This window comes from Pteropus medius, unplaced genomic scaffold, assembly GCF_902729225.1.
Source record: "Pteropus medius unplaced genomic scaffold, Ma_sr-lr_union100, whole genome shotgun sequence".
NCBI lineage: Eukaryota > Metazoa > Chordata > Mammalia > Chiroptera > Pteropodidae > Pteropus > Pteropus medius.
Genome location: NW_024353907.1, coordinates 1,906,870 through 1,930,514, shown reverse-complemented (window position 1 = coordinate 1,930,514; position 23,645 = coordinate 1,906,870). Strand labels below are relative to the sequence as shown.

Sequence of the window (23,645 nt, the reverse complement as noted above, 5' to 3'; positions counted from 1 at the left end):
CAAGGACACACACACACACACACACACACAAGAGAGAGAGAGAGAGTTGGCCCATCCCCAGAAATGACTTATAGTCCCAGTCTTTCTCTTTTGTACCCATATTTATTCCAAGATTGTGATTTATTGCTTCTTTCTTGAGCTATATTTCTCCTTTTCTTTTGCTTTTCCCATCTCTTTTCTTTCTCCATCACCACCACTGCTGAGTTTGTTCATGCTTGGCTAGTAATGCAAGTTGAGAGAACACAGAGTCCTATCCTAAACTGGAGGACTGCTGTTTAACCACAAGGATGTCATCTTCTGTCTCTTAAGGTGGAACAATGGAGGCAGGCACTGCCTCACATGTTTCTCCATCTCCGATTGTAGTGTAGACACTATGAGATGACAGGGGCAGGTGCTCTTCCCTCCCTACTGACCTTGTGGCTCCCCATCCTTGGAGACACCTGGAGCTGGCAGGCTGGAGGCCTGGCACCATTTGTGGTCAGTATCACTGCCTCTGCGTCAGCCCAAGTTTGGCTTCTTGGCTGCTACTGATGGACTGTCAGATAGGAATAATATCAAAAACCCATTCACTGAGCACACAGGATGCTTTATAAAATCCAACATGCTGTCTACAGTTTATAAATTAAGTGCCTTGGAAAGAGGCATCTGGCTTATTCCCCAAGGCATCTAGTTGATTAGATCCAATTGGAATTCTTTGAGTTCCTGGGAAGGGGTCACTTAGCACTTCACACTCTCTGATTAGACCTCAAGTCTTGCTTTTCTAACCCTGGTATGAAGTGTTTTCTAGTGGCAAACTTTCTTCTGCACTTAAATCTTAGATTTTTTTTTTTTTTTGGCAATTCCTTTGAGAGAAGCTCTGTGTTCTGCCATCTTTACCTTACTCATGGCTGATAGGATTGTTTTAAATTATAGTAAATATCAAATAATTCTGCCTGTTACACTGACACCATTCCAGAATCATTATATTTTATCTGCTTAACTTGATCTTCTTAGAAATGATGCAATGCATGTTGGATACAAATTAGATGTTAAGGGAATTTATCAATGTGTCCAAAAAATGACCCAGGAAAACAGCAAGCCAAGACTCTTTGCTGGTGGATGCAGTGAGCTGGAGGTGGGAATTAGAATAGGACCTATTTTTCTCCCTGATCTTTAACTCTTATCTCCTAGAGCAAAAGAGATACATAGTAGGTGCTCAACGAATATGTATTAAATAAATACTTGTTGAAATAAGGCACAGGAAGCAATATCTGCATATATTAGTACTGAAAACAGTCCAAGGGGAAATAAGATATGGGAGCACTACCTTCCCTTGCATGGCAAGGGAATTCTTGGTACGTGCCACTTGTCTTAGCCTGTTGCTGGAATAACTTTTCATGAAACCAGCACTTTACCCTCTGCCAGGCAGAAGGTCAGCCCAAGAGTGAGCTGATCTGTGGACACAACACCATCTCTCACCCAGGAAGCTGGGCTCACTGTAAGCTCTGCTATATTATTTCGTTGAGGATGACAGGTGGGAAAATCTGGGCTCCAGTTGTTCTTTTCCACTGGTATCGTTTTGAGGGTAGCTCCGAAGTTGGGCACGCCATCCTACATGCCTCTCCTGCTGACAGAGGCTCTACATTGGCACTATTATATGTGGGCTCTGTACACTGGCCAAGTCCATGTTTCAGAGACTGTACCCCGAGCACAGAGCATCTCAGGGGCTACTGAGTTCAGCAAGAGAGTCATTCTCTCATTCAGTTCATCATTTGGCCTGTTGATAGGCAACATTTAATTTTACGCATTACGGTTTTAAAAAATGAAAGCAAATTGGAATTAATTTAATTTGAGAAAAATAACAGATACTCCTACAAGACAAACAGACACAGATACCTCTAGGCTGCTATAAAGCTGAGATCTCAAGAGATGTAAATTTTCTTCAGCCTTGATTTTCCTCTTTGTGAGCACTGCCCTAGGCACACTGCACATTCTCTCCTATGCATGCTCCAATTAACACAATGTTAGGACAACTCAACTTAATGTCACTCTTTTCTTGAGCATTATGTTTATTTCTTCTTTTTTTAATTTTTATTTTTCAATTAGAGTTTACATTCCGTATTATTTTATATTAGTTTCAAGTGTACAGCATAGTGTAATTCACTTGGTAAATTATATAATTTATAAAATGATCCCCTCAATTAGTCTCGTACCCACCTGGCACTATACATAGTTATTACATTAGCTGACTATATATTCCCTATGCTATACTCCACATCTCCACGATTATTTCATAACTACCAATTCGTATTTCTTAATCCCTTCATCTTTTTCACCCAAACCTGAACCCTCCTCCCGTCAGTTTGTTCTCCATATCTATGAGTCTTTTTCTGTTTTTTTTTGTTGTTGTTTATTTTGTTCTTTATATTCCACATGTAAGTAAAATCATATGGTATTTATCTTTCTCTGTCTGACTTATTTCACTCAGCATAATAACCTCTAGGTCAATCCATGTTGTTGCAAATGGAAAAATTTCATTTTTTTAATGGCTGAATAACATTCCATTGTATATCTGTACTACTTCTTCTTTATCCAATTGTCTATTGATGGGCACTTAGGTTGTTTACATATCTTGGTTATTATAAATAGCACTGCAGTGAAAGTAGGGGTGCATATATCTTTTCAATTTAATGTTTTGGATTTTTTTGAAAAAATACCCAGAAGCAGTATTGCTGGGTCATAAGGTACTTCTCTTTTTAGTTTTTTGAGAAACTTCCATACTGTTTTCCATAGTAACTGTACCAGTTTCCAATCCTGTACACAAGGGTGCTCCTTTCTTCACATCCTCACCAACATTTGTTGTTTGTTGATTTATTCTGACAGATGTGAGGAGATATCTCATTGTGGTTTTAATTTGCATTTCTCTGATACTTAGTGATTCTGAACATCTTTTCACATTTTTATCTGTGTGTCGTTTTTGGAGAAATGTCTATTCTGGTCCTCTGCCTATTTATTAATTGGATTGTTTGTTTATTTTGGTGTTGAGTTGTATGAGTTCTTTGTAAATTTTGGACATTAACCCCTTATCAGATATATCATTGGCAAATATCTTCTCACATTCAGTAAGTTGTCTTTTCTTCTTGTTGATGGTCTCCTTTATTATGCAAAAACTTTTTAGTTTTATGTAGTTCCATTTTTTAATTTTTAATTTTGTTTCCCTTGCCTGAGGCAACATATCAGGAAAAATATTACTAAAAGCAATGTCAGAGAGTTTGCTGCCTATGTTTTCTTCTAGGAGTTTTATGGTTTCAGGTCTTACATTTAAGTGTTTAATCCATTTTGAGATGTTCTTGTATATTGTGTAAGAAGGTGGTCTAATTTCATTTTTTTGCATGTATCTGTTCAGTTTTCCCAACATCACTTATTGAATAGGTAGTCTTTACCCCATTGTATATTCTTGCCTCCTTTGTTAGAGATTAAATGACTATATAGGTGTGAATTTATTTCTGGGCTATCTATTCTGTTCCATTGATCTTTGTGTCCGTTTTCATGTCAGTACCATGCTGTTGTGATTACTGTAGACATGTAATATAGTTTGATATCAGGTAGCATGATACCTCCAACTTTGTTCTTTCTCAAGATTGTTATTGCTATTTGGGGTCTTTTATGGTTCCATATAAATTTTTGGATTATTTATTCTAGTTCTCTGAAAAATGCCATTGGTATTTTGATAGGGATTGCATTGAATCTGTAAATTGCTTTGAGTAGTATGGACATTTTAATGATATTAACTTTTTCTGTCTAGGAGCATGGTATGTGCTTCCATTTAGTTGTGTTTTCTTCAGGTTTTTCTTCAGTGTCTTGTTGAAAGGAGACACAGGAACAGGTCTTTTACCTCCATGGTTACATTTATTCTCAGGCTTTTTTTTTTGATGCAACTGTAAATGGGATTGTTTTCTTAATTTCTTTTTTTGAAAGTTCATTATTGGTATATAAAAATGCGACCAATTTCTGAGTATTAATTTTGTATCCTGCTACTTTACTAAATTTATTGATCAGTTTTAACAATTCTTAGTGGACTCTTTAGGGTACTCTCTATATAGTATATATCATCTGCAAATAATGACAGTTTTACTTTTTCCTTTCTAATTTAGATGCCTTTTATTTCTTTTTCTTATCTGATTGTTGTGGTTAGGACATCTAATACTATGTTGACCAAAGATGATGAAAATGGGCATCCTCGTCTTGTGCATGATCTTAAGGAAAAATGCTTTTAGCTTTTTCCCATTGAGTATGATGTTATCTGTGGGTTTGTCATATATGACCTTTATTTTATTGAGATATGCTTCCTCTATGCCCATTTTGCTGAAAGTTTTTATCATAAAAGGATGCTAACTTCTCTCAAACACTTTTTCTGCATCTATTGATATGATCATGTGATTTTCATCTTTCAGTTTGTTAATGTGATGCATCACATTATTTGATTTGTAAATATTAAACCAGCCTTGCTTCCCAGGGATAAATTCTGCTTGATCATGTTGTATGATCTTTTTAATATATTGCTGAATTTGGCTTGCTAATATTTTGTTGAAGATTTTTTCATCTATATTTATCCAGGATATTGGCCTATAGTTTCCTTTTTTGTAATGTCTTTGTATGGTTTTGAAATCAGAATAATGGTGACCTCATAAAAAGAATTAGGGAGCTTTCTCACCTCTTGAATTTTTCTGATAGTTTGAGAAGAATATGTGTTAATTCTTCTTTGAATGTTTGATAAATTCTCCTATAAAGCCATCCAGACCAGGACTTTTGTTTGTTGGGAGGTTTTTGATTACTGATTCAATTTCGTTAGTAGTAATTGGTATGTTTTGATTTTCTGTTTCTTCTTTATTCAGTCTTGGATGATTGTATGTTTCTAGGAATTTATTCATTTCTTCCAGATTGTACAGTTTGTTGGCATATAATTACACATAATTGTTTATTTCTTCTTCAACAGCGTTGAATTATTCAATTTGAACACTCAAGGAAAAAATTTCAATGTCACATTGCAAGAATTTTACCTTTATGTTTTGAGGTTCTGTTAGTTTTGTGGCATATTTATGTCATTGCTTGCATTCTTATTTCAGAGTTCAATATAAAAACTGAACAAATAGTATCATGTTGTATGAATGTGTTGAAATAAAAAATCTCTATCTTATTAGTGGTGAAGCAACATTTGCTCTGTTATTCTTTTATACTTTATCTTTATTACTACTTCCAGGTTTAGCTTATTATCTTTAAAGAGAAAATCAGGTAATAAAGTTACATTTTGTGTGACATTAAGTACCTCTTTTTTTATGGTTATCATTTTAAAATCAAGTTTATTGAGATGACATCAGTTAATAAAATTATATAGGTTTCAAGTGTACGATTCTATAATATGTCATCTGTATATTGCATTGTGTATTCACCACCCAAAGTCTGATAATCTCTTTTTGTCACCATATATCTGACTCCCTTTACCCTTTTCTATCTCTCTACCCCTCTTTCCTTCTGGAAACCACTATACTGTTGTCTGCATCTATGAGTTTTTGTTTGTTTGTCTTGTTAGTTTGTTGCGCTTTATCAGTATAAACTTTATAATATTTGCTGGCAAAAATATTTTTTACTACACCTTTCAGAGAAAAAATTAACTGCATTTACAATTCTGGACATTGGTACTAAGTGATAGTAGTGTACAAGAAGTCCACCTGGAAGAATATTTGACTGAGACTAACATGTCTTCCCATATTTATAAGAAATAAAAATATAATACTATTAAAATACTTGAACTGGCACAGAAATTAAACATCTATTAACTTAATTAGTGTTTTTAAACCAAGCTTTAAAAAGAGAAAGTATTGGTTTTTTTTTAATGAAATTTTGGATAGGTATACATTCACAAGTTCAAAAATATAAAAAATAAAATAAACAATGAAAAGTTTTTCTCCCATGCCTGTCCTCCAACCCTTACAGGTAACTAATTCTAGAGTTTCTTGGGTATCCTTCCAGAGTTTCTCCATGTAAATACAAATAGATACAAATATATATTCTTATTCCTACTTGTTTTAAGAACACAAAACTTTAGAATTTCTGAATTCTTCTTTATATAGTTGAATAGTATTTCATTGTATGAATGTTATATAAAATATTTAACCTGTCCCCTACTGATGGATATTTTGTGCTTTATGTTATGCTATGACAACCAGTGCTATAGTGAATACCATACTCTTGCATAATCCCACATATAGGATAATCCCTAGAAGTGGAATTGTTGGGTCTAAGTTATATACATTTGCAATTTTAATAGATATTACCAAATTGGCCTCTACAGAATTTGTACCAATTTGTACTGCACGGTCTCCAAAATGGGTCTGTTTCCCACACACAGCCTTGCCAAGAGAGAGCATGATCAGACTTTGGAATCTTTTTAGATCTGAGTGATTGAACACAATCTCAAAGAACTTGAATTTACATTTCTCTTAGATGAGTGAGAGTGCCTATCTTCTATGTTTAAGGGCTTTTTATATTTTTATATTTGCTTTCCTGTGGAGAAAATGCAAAGGCCAGCAAATATAACAATCCATACACATAAATAGGGTTTTGTTATTGATATTACTGCTTGTTTTTTACCTTTATGCTCTACATGTTTTTCTTTCATTTGAGTTGTTTCTTCAACTATAGTTCCTGGCCATACCTCTGAAGAGAAGTTGCTGGCAGTGGAGAGGGAGGGCCAGTACTGGAATGTCTGCTTTTCTCTTTCTCCCTTTGCCATTTACTCCTGGGGAAATATCTGTAGACCGGAGTGATGAAAAGAGAAATTTAATAAATTCTTTTTCTGAGACTAATTAAGGCTTCAAAAAGATAGATAACCACTTGGGATAATATAGTCATATTAAAACTTAGGAAATGGTCAGTAATATTGCAGCCTCTGAACACGGAACCCCCAAAAGCACTGGCCCTTTGAACTTGGTGAGTTTCAGTGTAATGTGCATAGGAAAACCTAGAATATACAGCTGAAAAGAAATTTAAAAATGCTTTTCTGCATTCTTTGCCAATTTGGAGCTTTAGGCTCAGGTTTGATAAATTTTAATGAGATGTTGCCATTGGCATGCACATAAAAGTGAAGCAAAGATGTATGAAAAGATGTTCTCCTTAGCTTTAAGATTATGTTCTGCATATGGAGATGGTGGTAACTAAATTTGTAAATATCAGGCAGTGGCATTTTAGAGCAAGAAGGAACTGCAGATGCCATATTTTCCAACTCCCTTACTCTACAGATGAGGAAACTCAGGCTAGAACAGTTTAAATGACCTGTGCAAGTTCCTCCAGCTAATTAATGGCAGTGTTAGAGTTTAGGTAGGTCCTTTCATTATTGGTCTCTGTCCTTCCTGCAATTTATAGGACTTCCCTCAAACACACATGCTGAGGTTTTGCCATTGCCAAGGATTCTGTACTCTGAAATAGCCCCATGTCACAAATTCTCTCCCACTTGGGATTCCCTGCCCCACAATTGTAAGACAGTTAACTGAAGCTAACTGGGTCTGGGGCCACTCTGTTAGAACAAAACTGACTTACATGGGCTTGAACTTCTAATCTTGATCTTATCAATATTTTGTCCTGTTTATTCAGACTTTCCATAAGTAGGAAGTTTTTAAAAAAATGTTGTATTGTGAGCAAAAATCAAACTTTTATTTGAACTACCTTTGAAAGTTTTTCTGAAGCTTTAATTATGTTCCTTTTGTTTTGGATGTAATATCAGATTCTCTCCAATTTTCCTAAATGTTTGAAAATATTTTTTATACTCTCTGTCTTCTGTTGTGATAAAAAACATCAGTGTTGGCCATGCCTACGGGCTTAGTGAAGTGATCTGAGGAGCTCTCTGGACCCCAGTCCTTTGTCCAAGAAGTATATGGTTAAAAGAACAAAGCAAATTTCATGAAAACTAGTATAATGTGATTCCATGTTAATAGTAAGTCTCTGCTCCAACGACCACTTACTTTTTCAAATTATACATGTGTTCAGGCTACAAAGACTGCAGACATGCATGACTGTGTTGGCAAATACACATATTGCCTTAACCACACTGAAGGCCGGTTAACATAATTGTATTTCAGATACAGTTTGTCATTGATGCTGGGTGGCATGGGGCTTAAAACAAAAACAGGATGAGCCCAGAGCACAGAAGTGGAAAATTAGGTGGGTGTGTGGGTATGGACTTGGAAATGGAAAAATGTACTTTCTTCCCTTGGGATGTGGCCTGCGTTCATTAATGTTGACCTTTCTCTTCTCTATCCCTGTAAGCTGACGTTGACACCAAGGCTTACTGAAAAACTAAATAGACCTCGCTATCCAGGGATAAGGATAAGACCACCCAATTCAGTTTTGCTTTGGCCAGAACCACATGTTTAATCTTTACCATGAGTTCAAACTATTCTTGTTCTTAGGAACATGGACTTCAACAATTAAAGTCAACACATGCTTCCATTAAACCACTGTTTCCACCTCCAAATGGTTATAAATATGTAGCATAATCTATGGGGGAAGGGTTGGAATGGATGATAGTTTATGCTAATGGCACTCTAGAAACCAATATTCTCTACTCAAAATGACATGGACAAATTCTACTCAATATCTCCTGGGTTCCATTAGTTTTTCTAAGTAAATGTTTCTGGGGAAAATAATTTCTGTTTTTATTGCAGCTGTGCAGCAGATACAGTGGTGATGGATTGCAAGTGCAAAGAGTAAGACAAAACTCCGGCATACAAAGGACAATGACAACCAGAAAGCTTCAGCCAGATCCTGCCCTTTCTTTGAAAGGAACTGGATCCTAGGAAGTGAAGGCGTTCAAATTTTAGTCCTCTGCCTCCCTCTACTGTTCATCTTAGGAAGTATTTTTTTTTTTTTTTTACAACAATGAGAAATCATGTACTAGCTGCATCCTTTACTGTACTCTCCCTGCTGGCGCTAATGGGAGATACAGACAGCAAAACAGACAGCTCGTTCATGATGGACTCGGACCCTCGACGCTGCATGAGGCACCACTATGTCGATTCTATCAGTCATCCATTGTACAAGTGTAGCTCAAAGGTAAGATCAAGATTTCTGTGAGGTAGCATTACTTCCAGAAACAGGAGAGAAGCCAGGAGATGGATAACTATGATGATAGCTCAAACCCGAACTATAAGGTTGGCCCACAGGGCTTGTGAGAGAGTCATGCTTTTAGGGTTTCCCATCATACTTTGCAGTTTTGTCAGTAAAGCTGACTAATTGACCGTGTGCACACACAGCCAGCTTCTCTCTTTTCAGGCTGCTCAAGGTCAATAGGAAAGGATGGAAAGTTCTCACAATAAAATCATTGCTAAACACAAGGTTGAGGGGTGTGTTTCATCTTTGGCTGTGAAATTTGTGACCGGTAGTATTCTTTTCAAGAAAAAATCATGGAGTCTATAAGTTATCATAATACCTTCTACCTCCACCAGCAATAAAAAGGAAGGGGAGTCAAGAAATATGATTGAACAGTGAAACGTATTCCTTGAGGGGTTCCTCAAAGAGTTTCCTGATGAAATACTTGGTCATTGGCTTTACGGTCCAAGCTTTCTTCACCTTCCATGTTTATGTTAAAATTATTTCAAAAGATAAATGGTAATTTGGTCATTTGTCATTTTACTTTATTTACGCATGTCATTCTTGTTTGGAATAGGTTGTATGTGTTTTTGCACAGGCACTCTATGCAAGTGATGTCTCAGTTTTGGCACAAGATGTAGGAAACAATATCATGCTTCAAAGACCACCAAGAGTGGCCAGACACATGAGCCACCAGAAGGGAAGCACATAGTAGGGAAGAACAGACTCAGAATTAGAATTCTCATGACTGTCACTGCCCCCAAACAGTCATATGAGTGGAATTTGCTCACATTTGGTAAATAAAAATTTGTTTAGGCCAACTGTAGAGATTTTCATTTTTAGTCCTGAGACTAAAAATCACTTAAACATTCTCATGTGGCAAGTATTTTTTAAGTTACCAGTATAATTAAGAACTTTTTGTAATATCAATCATTAGAATTAAGACCATATAAGTTAATCTCTCTACCCTCCATTTAAAAACATTACAACTTCTGTCTGTCTTTAAAATTTCCCTAACTTCTCTGATTATAGCTCAATGATAATGGCTTGTTTTAGTTTTGGGGAATCAGAATTTAAGTTAAATAATTTTAATCATTATATTAGTAAGATCTATGACTGTGGGAAAAAATAGACCTAAGGAGAAAGATTGTGACAAGCAGAGAGTTAAATGTTACCAAACAGCACAAAAGATATTTGTTTGTCCCAAAGTCTTGCTTGTACTTAAGAAAAACTTTCTGTCTCTTATTTGTACTTGTAGAAATAAACAAAAAGTAAATAGATAAACTTAAATTTTTTTCAAGACTGCAATCCCTTCTTAGGGAATAAAACCTAAAACAAACTGGTAAAAAGAGGTGGGACGTGATTTTACAACAGTGATTGCTCAGAAATTGACTGGAGCAATTATTAGCTTCTCCTCCCCCACCTCAAGATACTGTTACCAGCTAGGATTTAGTGTTTCTTATTCCATGGATGATTTCTTCCTCTGATGAGTTGTCTTCCATAATCATAATTCTTTTAGAAAAAAGGAATTAAAATTATTTCAAAGAAAGTGTCAATGTGATAATAAGAAGGAACAAAGAAACAGGAGTGTCTCCAAAAATGAAAAAAAAAAAAAAACAATCTGGAAAGATTTGGTGAAATGTGAAATGATGGAGGCACGCCTTAGCAATTATAACATTAGTTAAGGGAAGGTCAAAGAAGAGATGTCATTAACTCGAACCCAACAAACTGACAGTGCTTGAGAATGAGTCCGGAAATACACTTTAATCTATCCTTGTTCACTTCTGTTTCTTCCAGAATGCCATGGTAAATAGCACAAAATTGTGATAGTAGGAGAAATATTTGTAATTTCATAAAAAATGACCAGTTTTCAAACATCCAAAACTATCTCAAATATAGCAATAGTTTTACATAAATGGTGCTTCCTTGGCCATAAAATATGCCTGGAAGAATCTAGACTACCCAGACATTTCCTGAATTGATTTTCTTTATGTACCCCCAAACAAAAACTGTTTTTAATTTTAAATTATTTCATAATTCTTAACTTTCACAGACTCAGGCTGGTCTTCTCTCTAATGGGTCTCATTTAATAAAGTTGTTTGTCTTTGTAGACTTGTGATAAAGCATTTAACTTCCATATAGAAAACAGACAACAGTTTTTACAAAAATCTACCCTAGGAGACTAGGTAGATTTTTCCTCTCTGTAAAAATTTTCCCCCAACATGATATTCAAAGGCTATTATTTACTAGAAACATGCCTAATGTTTACTTTTCAATTGTTAATGCTTCCTGACTTACATTTATTCAGTGTATGGCCTTAAGAAGACAGATGAAGGGGAGTTTGTGATCCAGGCTCAGGGAAGGGAGGGCACTTGCTTGAACATCTAATATGTGTCAGGAACTTCATACTATGTAATCTAATCAATACTAACAAACCTGTGATAGGAGACATCATTCCCATTTTACTGGCAAGAAAAAATGAAACCTGAAAGAAGTATTAAGTAGATTGTTCCATGTCATATAGTCCAGGAATGGCAACGTCTGCTTCAGAGTATTCATCTTTCAACTATTTGTATCTTCATATTGAAGGAATGCAAGTAGAAAGCAGGAACTAAGCTCAACTTCTGATCTGCTGCAAATTATGATTTTTTTTTACTCAATAATCTTTCTAGAATTAGAACTAGTAGTGAAAGTTTTCCTGGGAACCTTCCATAAAACTTCTTGTTCCCCGCTAGCCCTAAACTTACAACTGGCTAGCTCCAGGGGCCTGTTGTCCATCTTCTAAAAATTCAGGAAAGAGCTGAGGTGGAGTCAGGCAGAAAGGACTAGCTACAGGGGTCCACCAAGGAGGTCATTGTGGCCACAAATTAGGATGTGTCTGGTGGCTTTCAGTGGTGAGACCTCCTCAGATTGGGTACAAAAGATTCCGGGAGTGGCAGGTTCATTTACAATCTTTCCTGAACTTCTAAGTGAGTAAAGGCTATAGAACAAATAGGCAAAAGTCGGTGGTTAATGGAAACGAGCTATCTGGGGTGTCTTTAATAGAACTGAGACATTCTAGACTTTGAAGTGAGATAGACCTGGTTTCAATTCCAGTTCCACATGCCAAATGAGTGAATTTCTTGCCATGTAAAATGCTGTCTACCTAAAGGCATGGGCAATGATATTTGAAAAGCATCCAGCACAGTGGCTGGCATATAGTAGACATTAATAAATGATATTATGATCTTGATGATGAAGTTATAAACTGGACAGGTGTTTAGACTTACTTTTCTATTTCAGTCACTACTGCGATCTCAATAACTATTGGGATCTCCTATAACCTTAAAGGATTAGGAGAATGAACCTCATTGTGGTTCTTGTTGAACACAGAAACTTGGCAGGGTTGGGAGGAGCATGCAGAAGAACAAAGAAAATGTAAGCCGCTGTGCTGGGTGCTAAGAGTGGGGATAAAAGTTTAAGAGAAATAGATCTTGCTGTCTGACCTCCCCTCCCAGGTGAATGGAGGAAAGAAGGACTGGAGCTGGATGACTTCTGGATTCAAGCCAAGGAGAGATTATCAGGAACTGAGATTGGGATAGTGAGCTGGTGAGGAAGATGAGTGGGAGATGGTGGCCCCAGGCCAAGGGCATGAAACCATGACATATGGTTGGCTGAACTCTGAAGGGCCACAGGGGCTGCGCCAATAGAAGAGGAGGGTTCAGGGGACAAATCCTGGGACAATCCCAGAGGAAAAGGGTCCTGGCATGCCAAGGACTGAGCTTCATGTTGGGAAGGAGCAGTTAGGATCCCCAAGCCATCTCCTACTGCTGCCCATGAAGTTCATAGTGCAGTAGAAGAAACGAGAGAGTCAGGAATATTAAGTTTATAACACAATTAACTAATGAGGAGATATGAGTTAATTTTTAAAATATATTTTTTATTTTTTAATTATAGTTGACATACAATATTATATTAGTTTCAGGTGTACAACATAGTGATTAGACACTGTACATACTTATTACAATATTATTGACAATATTCCATATTTTGTACTTTACATCCCTGTTATTATTTTGCAATGACCAATTTGTACTTCTTAATCTCTTCCCTTTTATCATCCATCCCCCAAACTCCCTCCCATTTGGCAACCATAAAAATGATCTCTGTATGTATGAGTTTGTTTCTGTTTTTTTTGTTGTTCATTTATTTTGTTTTTTAGATTCCACATATAAGTGATATCATACCATATTTGTCTTTCTCTGACTTATTTAACTTAGCATAATAACCTCAAGTTTCATCCATGTTGTTGCAGATATGATTTAATTTTTTTTTAAAAGAAAGACAATTGTATACTGAATGCCTACTATGTACAGGCACTGTGGTAGGTACTGGAGGCACAAAAATACAAAAAAAAAAGACAAAATTTTGGCCCTTATAATGCTTCAAATAAATGGGGGAGAGAGGAATTGTTCTGTGTGCAAAAGCCTCCTATGTCTATTTGAATTGTGAACAGATTCCAGTTGGAGTTTTCAGAGTTCCAACTCATCCCATCAAAGATCTCACTCCCCCACCACCCTACCCTGCTTTATTCCTCTGGTTGCAATTTTGCTGATGCTGTCAGCCTAGTATAGGTTGATCTGAGAGATGAGTTAAACAGTCACTTGTTGAGAGCGTTGGTGAGAAAAGGAATGGAAGAAACGTGGATAAATATTGTTCCTGAGGAGAAAGGGAGTGCTTCAAGGGATGCCATAGAATAAGAAATGCACAATGTTCACTACTGAGAAAAAAAGACAAAATATGTTTCTCACTCAATTGGGGTAAAATAGTCCAAACCCTGTTCTAGGAATGGAGAGATGTGTCTTTATTCTGATACTGATGGAGACATCTAATCAGTCATGGCCTGAGCCAGGAATTCATGGGAGTTCAACATAACAGGAGAAGAAAATGACTTTGGCGATGGTAAGAGTCTTTCAACAAAGGTGATGAAAACCATCTGTGCCTGGGTTTTTTTTTTTCTCATTCAGAAGATAGTTGTGTGTCGCAGAAAAGACATAACTGTCTAAAAACTATGGCAGATTCACCAGAAGGAGCAGTACAATCTTTGATCTCACAATGTAGCCTGAACTTGTCCATGACCATCTTGAGTGTCATAACACTATGAAACCTGAGAGCTTGAAAGGCTGACTGTCGTGGATTAACAGTGTAATGCCGTTGTTAGGAGAGAAGGCTCAGGAATCAGACAGTCTTGGTTCATAAGCCTGGCCCTTCATTGTACAACTATGTGACTTCAGGCTGGTAACTTATCTTCTGCCTTTTAATTTCTTAATTTGTAAAATGGGGAGAGTTTATCTTTTGAAATGTTTATTAAGAATTAAGTTGCATGTGAAGGGCTTGGCACAGTGCCTAGAGCCTAGTAAATGTTCAAAACATGTTATGTATCATCATCCTTACTATTCTTTTATTATACCCCAAGGACCTTTTTATCACTCTTAGCCTCAGCACATAGAAATTAGATTAGAACATGAAGGAGCCTATCCTTGAACAAACACTCTGAATCTGGTAGTTCTGCTTCTTATTGGGAGAAATGGGCTTTCACATTGAGCTGGAGCCAAGTGACTCCAAGGTTGGGGGATACAAAAGGGCTGCTGGAGGATTTGCCTAGCTTCCTAGCATAAGGGCACTTTTTTCTGAAATACAAGATAGTAAAAGTTAAACTGGACTCAAAGCAAATAACATGTATCTGTCACCCACTTGGGCTGTGAGAAGTCAATAGGAGGTCTTATGAGCAATAACCAACTGTTGAACCCATTGTCTAATGATGGAATCCCACGTGGGTACTTTGACAAAAGAAACTATTTTCCTGATTTGATAATGGAGCAGTGTGGGAACTCTCCATTAAGAGCACTGAAGTGCAGTTACCCAAACATGAGGAATGTACATCAACCACAAACTGGGGGCCACCATGTTTTGGCAGGCAAACTGGTGTTTGAAGGTGTCAAAAGTTTGTCGAACTGAAGGATGAATTGATTAGAAGTTAGAGAGTATGTGGTCCTGTCCAGTGAATTGCTCGGAGTCCCTGGGAGTCCCCAAATCACTGGGGGATGGAGCTGAATGAAGGTCTTGATAGTGGAGGAGATATTATTTAGGACTACCATGGCTCTTAGAAGATTCATCTCTGCATAACCTTGGAGGTGATGAAAATGTGTCCCAAAAAGCCTATAAGAAAAAGGTCAGACTTGTATGGTTGCGATATGGTTAGGTCTCTCAGAGGCAGATCAAAGTAGATTAGAGAAGGTGTGAGTTGACTCATGCCTCAGGAAAACATCTTATATCAGGAAGAGGTGGGATATTATAGTGATTTAGACCAGGGGTTTGGTTTTAGACAGACATGGGTTTGATTCCAGCTCGGCCTTTTACCAGATATGTGAGTTCGAAAAAGTTATTTAAACTCTTTAAGCCTTATCTGTAGTAATAGCACAGGAAATAATATGTAGTACCTTTAGTATAGGATTGTTATGAAGGTTAAATGAGATTGAATGGTGTAAGTGCTTGATAAATTTTTGCTGCCATTATTATTATTAGCTAAATTATCACTATCTAGTGATGCATCTGGAGCAGAGCCTCTTAGGCTTTAACAGGTCCAGAGCCTTGCTAGTAAAAGTGTGGATGTTAGTCCAGCAGTACCATCAACCAAAATCCTATGAAAAATTCAGAATCTCTAGCCTCACTCAGAACTACTTAATCACATTTTACATTTTAACAAGATTCCTCAGATTATTTACATACATATTATATATTTGAGAAACTCTGTTTTGGAAGAAGTCAGAAAATGTTCGTTATATCTGTAACACAAGCAAGGCATGCCAGAGACTAAAATGTGGAGTACCGAGAGTGAATCTGGAGAGCAGATATTTATCCCTTCCATTTCTTAATGACATTTATGGATCTTGTCTTCCAGACTCCTCACTTTACTTATCCAACATACATTCACAAAGCACAGCAGACTTTAATATAATTTTCAGCTTTGCGATGAGATCTATATATTGGGAATCTCCCAGAGGGGATTTGCATGTGTGTGTTGAGAACATCAAGGGCCCAATATTATTTCATAGTCTCTTCTTCAAGGAGAAAGCATATGAATCTGACAATGGAGGATAGTTAGGATTTCATTAAGCAGAACTAAGAAGAAAGGGCATTCCCAAGAGAGGAAAGACATGAGCAAAGAGAAGAGGCAGGGAAATTCAGGATAGTTCCATGGATTCCTAAGTAATTAAGCTAGATCAGAATAGGGAGTGGGTGATGAAAACGAGAACAGCTGTAAGAAAGACTGGAAAGATATGTGAAATCCAGATCATGAAGGATCTTAATGCCTTAGATTCAGGATTTAGGATTTTAGATTTTATTCTGAAGGCTGAGGGGCAGGCGGGCAGGAACCACTAAAGGTGTTTATTGTACATGTCTGTGCATTCTCCTTACCCAGAAATTCTAGCTCCTGAGGAAGAGGGGCCCATTTAAGGTATTGCCAGGATCTTCAGTGCTGGAGTTCTTATCTTTCAGAATGAGCCAAAGGTGGAGATCGAGACTCTGAAAACTTTTAGTGAAATCACTATCATGATAGTTCTTCTACAAATGGCCCTATATTGCCAACTTGGTCATTTTACAGACAGCGCTGATTGCCTTGTCATTTGAGGTCTACATTTGGTTCACCTGTATCTATATCATTTGGGGATGATGTACCATCATGTTTTTGCTCTTCTGCATTAAGTCCGTTGGCCCAGTTCGGCCATATTCATCCAAACTGAAACTAGATCTCTAAAGACTCCACTTTGGGAGGTGATTCTTTGAATAACTGCTTAATCTACCTAATAGATTATCTAAATTAGAGATGAATAAATTGAACACTACTTCAAAGTAAGATGTCAAGGAGATCTTCCCGTGTACTGGTAGGTGTGCAGAGAAAGGTCTGGGGAAGACCTTGGACTCCCTCTCTCATTAAAGGGATGGGGTAGGCACCAAAGACTGGCCCAGGTACTACTGACCTCTGGCATAATCTCTCAAAACCTATTTAAGATCATGTCTGTTTCACCTATCAATGTGGAGAGCAGAATCAAAGCTTTAATAAAATCAAAGCAGCTGCCATTTTCTCTCTGCTTCTGTGATCTTTCAGAGAAAATAAATCAGTAGGTCTTGCTCAGCTTATCTTCGCCAAACCCTGCTGGTTGTTTCCTAGTATCTCATATTCTCTTGTTGGTTGCTAAGAGATTGTTGGATTCATCCCAGCATCTTCTCAGGTAATGATGTTAGTGATCTATAATTATCAAAAGTCATCTTCTCTTCATTTTGGAAAGTCATTTCCATCTTTTAATCCTTGGGTGTTTAATTCTGACCTAAAGGATAATGTCAGAGATAACAGCTGGTGAGTTTTTAATAACCGCTAATTCCTTAAATATCATGAAGTAAATGTCAAATGGTTTCATGTATATACATATATGTATGTACCTTTTAATCTTTTATTTGAATAATTCCACTTTTTATGTTCTTATTGTTGGTTCTGGAATTATAGGGCAACTTTTTCTCCATCACTTAATATGAAATTCACCAAACAAAACCTTCCACATAAATATGGATCAATAATCTCAGGTTCCCCTCACCCTCTCTGTGCTTAATGAATAGCTTAATGAGTCAAACTGCCCACCCTACCTACCCATGGCAGCCACTCCTAGGTTACCAGGATTTATGTATAAGATAAATAAGTGAGCCTCTGCTTCACCCCTTAAGCTGTATGCAAAATATTGAGTGTGTGCTATGTCCATTGTTCTGGGGGTAACTTTGGTAGTTTGTAACAGATTCTTAAAAGAGTCTGTTTTCTGAAGCCACATTAAAAGCCACTTATAAAGAACACAGCCTTTGGATTTCATCCCGAGCTTTATTATCATTGTAATCTACCTTTGGAAATGGGGATGGTTAGAATGAGTTAGTATTTGTCCTAAATGACTCTGAAGACGTCATTGCATAAATCTCAGACTTCATCAATATATAAGCCCAGAAATACCATTCTAGGGCCCCAAATGTATTCTGTTTCGATTTCAAGCTCTTGTTTCAAGTTGTAGTGCCTAGAATATTTTTCCCTAAGTATCACTCAGTTTACCCGTTTTTTCTTCTTCAGAAACCATATTCTTTTTGTTTAGCAATATCCTGCACTTAATAAATTCTTTTTTCTGCAGTTATTCTTTTTTAAAAAATGTATATATTTTTTATTTTTTCAATTATAGTTGACATACAATATTGTATTAATTCAAGTGTTCAAAACAAGGATTAGAAATTTATATAACTTAGGAAATGATCATCCCAATAAATCCAGTAGTTATTACAATACTAATGACTATATTCCCCATGTTAAACTCTATAGCTTAATGACTGTTTTGTAACTACCAGTTTGTACCTCTTAATCCTCTCCCACTTCACAGATCTCCCACTCCCAAATTGACAACCATCAAAATACTCTCTGTAAATGTGAGTTTGTTTCTGTTGTTTGTTTATCCTGTTCTCTAGATTCCTCATATGGCATTTGTCTTTCTCTGCCTGACTTACTCCATTCAGCACAATACCCTCTAAGTCCATCCATGTTGTTACAGATGGCAAGATTTCATTCTTTTTGTGGCTGAGTAATATTCCATTGTATATATGTACCACCTCTTTATCCATTCATCTATTGATGGACACCCAGGTGGCCTCCATATCTTGGTTATTGTAAATAGTGTTGCATGAAAATATGGATTCACATGTCCCTTCAAAGTAGTGTTTTGAGTTTCTTCAAATAAATACACAGAAATGGTATTACTGGGTTCTTCTTTGTCTCTTATTATAGCCTTTGTTTTAGAGTCTGTTTTGTCTGGTTTAAGTATTGCTACCTCAGGTTTGGTTTGGTTTGTTTCCATTTTCATGCAACATGTTTTTCATCCTTTTACTTTTGGTCTGTGTGTGTCTTTTGATCTAAAGTGAGTCTCTTATAGGCAGCATATGTAAGGGTCTTGTTTTCTTATCCATTCGGCCACCCTATCTTTTGATTGGAGCATTTAACCCACTTACATTTAAAGTAAGTGTTGCTAAATATGTAGTTATTGCCATTTTATTATTCACATTTTTTTATCTTTGTTATTTTTCTTTCTTCTTCTTAAAGAAGTCCCTCTAACATTTCCTGTAATAATGGCTCGGTGGTGATGAACTCCTTTAACTTTTTCTTATCTGGGAAGCTCTTTATCTGTCCTTAGATTCTAGTGATAGCTTTGCTGGGTAGAGTAATCTTGGTTGTAGGTCCTTGTTATTCCTCACTTTGAATATTTCCTGTCAATTCCTTCTGGCTTGCAAAGTTTCTGTTGAGAAATCAGCTGCCAGTCTTATGAGTGCTCCCTTGTAGGTAACTAACTGCTTTTCTCTTGCTGCTTTTAAGATTCTTTGTCTTTAACCTTTGGCATTTTAATTATGATGTGTCTTGGTGTGGGCCTCTTTGAGTTCATCTTGTTTGGGACTTACTGTGCTTCCTGGGCTTGTATGTCTATTTCCTACTCAGGTTAGGGAAGTTTTCAGTCATTGTTTCTTGAAATAGGTTTTCAATTTCTTGCTCTCTCTTCTTTTCCGGTATCCCTATGATGCAAATGTTGGTACACTTGATGTTGTCCCAGAGGCCCCTAAAACTATTCTCCTTTTTCTTTTATTCTTCTTGTTGTTGTTCTGATTGGGTGTTTTCTGCTACCTTATCTTCTAAATCACTGATTTGATCTTCTGCTTCATGTAATCCATTGTTAATTCTTCCTAACATAGTTTTCATTTCAGTTATTGTATCCTTCATTTCTGACTGGTTCTTTTATGTTTTCTGTCTCCATTTTTATGTTCTCTATCTCTTTGTTAATGTTCTCACTCAGTTCCTTTACTCTTCCCCTAAGTGCACTGAGCATCCTTAAAACCAGTGTTTTGATCTTTGCATCTCGTAGATTGTCTCCATTTTGTTTAGGGTTTTTTTTTTTTTCTGGAGTTTGTCTGTTCTTTCATTTAGGACATGTCTCTTTGTCTTCCCCATTTGGCTGCCTACTTGTGTTTGTTTCTATGTATTAGGTAGGCCTGCTACGTGTCCTGGTCATAGTACAGTGGCCTTATGTAGTAGGTGTGCTGTGGGGCCCAGTGGCACAGTCTTCCCTGGTCACTTGAGCTCGGTCCTCCAGGTATGTCCCTTATATGGGTTGTGTGTGCCCTCCTGTTGTAGTTGAGCCTTGGTTGCTATTTGCTTGTCAATGGGAGGGTTGACCTTCAGGCTGTGATGACTGGCCATGACCAGTGAAGGAGCTGTTGTGCCAGAGCTTACCCTACAGAGCAAAATTCGCTTTAGCAGGGCTCTAGTGCCTGACCTATCTGTCCTTTGGGTGTGTCGTCCTCAAATGTGACCCCAGGTAGTGCTCTATCTCAGACCAGAGCTGGCCGCTGGGCATGCAGGCTGGGGCCTCCTGAGAGGGGCCTTGCCTCAGGCCAAGTTCAGCTGCAGCCCATGCCCTGCCTGGGGCCACTTGGCATGAGCCACCCAGCAATTTGAAGATGGCTGCCACTCATGCTGGGCTTGGAAGTGCCTTGAGAGGCCAAGTCCCAAATCAAGGCAATTGCTGCTAGTTCCAGGGTTGGGGCTGCTCAGCAAGAAGTACAGGGCATCTTAGCCAGATGCTGCTTGTTTAGGTTTTGTGAACCTTTCAGAGATTTTAGGAAAGTCTGTAGCATGAACAAAGATTGGTCATTTGTAAAATCCAGTGAAAGAGGCTTAGACAGGCCCACAGGTTGGGAGGGGCAGGATCTCAGGAACTCACTAGGGTGAAGTGGCCAGTTTTAGCTAAGCTGATGGAGACTCAGATATGGCATCTGCCTGGGTCTGCAAGCCAGGTGGGGGAAGGCTCAACAAAGGAACAATGGCCTCTGCCAGCATTTCTGTCTGGGAGAAACCTGCCCCTCCAGCATTCACTCTGAAGCTAGACAACTCATTTCCTCCCCGTGTGTCCCTAGCACCTTTTGAGCTGCTCTCCCAGTGCTGGAGCTCAGAGTGAGTGAGTCTGTCAGCAAGTAATTTTGTGCTGGGTCTCTTAAGAGTGCCTGGGACATCCCCAACCCTTTGTCTCACTCAGCCACAATCTCTGCTGATTTTCACAGCAAGATGTTCTGGGGACTTCTCTTTCCGGCACTGAGGAGCCCAGTGTGGGGCCGGGATCTATCGCTTCTCTGAGAGGACCTATGCAGCCAAGATACCTCTCACAATTCTCAACTGCCACATGCGGGAGTGGGACCAGCCTGTTTCACGTCTCTGCCCCTCCTACCAGTTTCAAGGTGGCCTATCCTGTGTGTCCCCAGGTGTAGGACTTCTTTCTGTTCAGTTAGATTTCAGGTGATTCTCAATGGTTTTTCTGTAGTTTAGTTATAATTTTAATGTGGTTGTGAGACGAGGCAAGCACAGTGTTTACCTACTCTGCCATCTTGACTGGAACTCTATGTTGTTATTCTTTACTCTCTGATTTTAATTTGGAATGACTTTCTGCATTTTGAGACTGGTAGAATTGGCATTGGGCCCATGGTAGACTGCTACCTGTTTGAAGAAATTTCTTTTGTCTTTGGATTTTTATTTGCATGTCATGGTGGTGAGCCTCAGCCAGTTGTTCTAAATTCTCAGTGCACGTCAGAATCACTTAAGGAGCTTTGAAAATCACAAAAGTCTGGTCCTATCGTCAGTGATTTTGACTCAGTTTGTCTAATATGGGGCCTGGATGTTGACATTTTAAAAACAAGTTTGCCAACTGAAAAACAAAACAAAACAAGTTTTGCCAGATGATTCTAATGTGCACCCAGAGTTGAAAGCTACTGGTCTAATCAGCATAAATTGACAAAGAGTGTTAGTGCCTTTTAAAGGAGACTGTGGGGCCTGGCTGAGGTTTTGGTATCTCCGCAGGGTAACCACCTTTCTTTTCTCCCCAGATGGTGCTTCTGGCCAGGTGTGAGGGGCAATGCAGCCAGGCATCGCGCTCTGAGCCCTTGGTGTCTTTCAGCGCTGTCCTCAAGCAGCCCTTCCGCTCCTCCTGTCACTGCTGCCGGCCCCAGACCTCTAAGCTGAAGGCATTGCGGCTGCGCTGTTCAGGGGGCATGCGACTCACGGCCACCTACCGGTACATCCTCTCCTGTCTCTGCGAGGAGTGTGGCTCCTGAGACCTGCTGTTCAGTGGCTTCTGGATGGGACAGCCTCCCATTTTTGTTGAGGCAGTTCAACCCACCAGGGAAGGACTGGCAAGTAAAGAGTTAAAGCAAAAAAAGATGCAGCAATTTTCACGGGATTCTGCATATTCTAGTAATAAAGACTCTACATGCTTGTTGACAGAGATACTCTGGGAACTTGTTTTCTATTTCTGTCTCCTTTCCCTGGTACAATTTCTTTTAGTTCCCTTTTCAGATTCAAGCATGTTCCCCCTTGGCGCTGAATGTAGTTTGGGTTTCCAACAATTCAGCATTAATAGGAAAAGTGGGCCCCCAGGCAATAGTGGGTCAGGCTGTTACTGTTTTGTGCAGATTAGGGAAGCACTTGCTTTGCAAAGCAGGAAAACTCAGCTCTGTCTGGGACATTGTCTGGTTATTGTTTATCTTGTCATTTGGTCTAAAGTTGCTATTGCTGCTAAAGATTACCAATTTCAAATTCCAGGCACCAAGCATGTGGATATGTTTAACCAGGTTCACTCACAGCCAGTTTATTGACATTCAAATAACTAACAAACAGATTCTTTTATGTGATGCTGGAACTCCTGGTAGCTGTAATTATTATTCAGAAATGACTTTTGGGAAGTAAAGGTAGCATAAAGAATTTGTCACCTAAAGGCTCTCGCAGATAAATTATGATAAAATTTTGTATAGAAGCAGACTTTAAAAGACCTGCACAAATTTAGATCCTGTACTGACTTTGAAAAAAGCATATATGTACTAGTGGCATGGAGAATGCATTGTACTCATGCATGTAAATTAGACAACAAAGTATGAATCTATTTGTGGGTGTGCTATAGCTTTAGCCATGCTGTGGGCATCCTTCTCCAACATTCTCTTGTCCATGTGAAACTTGTTGCCAAAATGGTGGCCTGGCTCATCTTCTGAACATTTGGTTCAAATATATTTTAGTCTTTAAGACTAAAATTTGAGTTATTCCCATATTGTGAAATAAAAAGAGAGTATTGTCAAAATTTCGACTGTGTAACTATTGTTTTTTCCTACTAAATATCCTACTATGATGTATCCCTCTGGTTTGTGGGGGAGTCCAGAAAGAGGGAGACGGGGTTCTAGAATGCATGCTGGAAGGGCATTTTTTGAAATTAATGTCCTAGGTTTGTGGTGGTTTATTTGGCTTTTAATCTCAGAATTTAATTTATTAAATAAGCACAAAATCTGATGCATCTGGCTTCCTTAGGAACTATAGGATGAAATAGAGAAGTTGTCTCCTTTTTAGCCTCTTCACTTTTCTCAGAAGAGAATAAGTA

The 23,645-nt window shown here is 38.0% G+C and overlaps 1 protein-coding gene across 1 annotated transcript in view; it reads left to right on the top strand.

The window, feature by feature from the left end:
• NDP (norrin cystine knot growth factor NDP) overlaps positions 1-23,344 on the top strand; it is a 32,029-nt gene extending 8,685 nt beyond the window's left edge. The window contains exons 2-3 of the mRNA XM_039851554.1: positions 8,700-9,087; positions 22,108-23,344. Coding sequence (XP_039707488.1) covers positions 8,914-9,087; positions 22,108-22,335 — 402 coding nt within the window. The 5' untranslated portion in view covers positions 8,700-8,913 and the 3' untranslated portion in view covers positions 22,336-23,344. The remainder of the gene's footprint in view (positions 1-8,699; positions 9,088-22,107) is intronic.
• Positions 23,345-23,645: the final 301 nt, after the last annotated feature.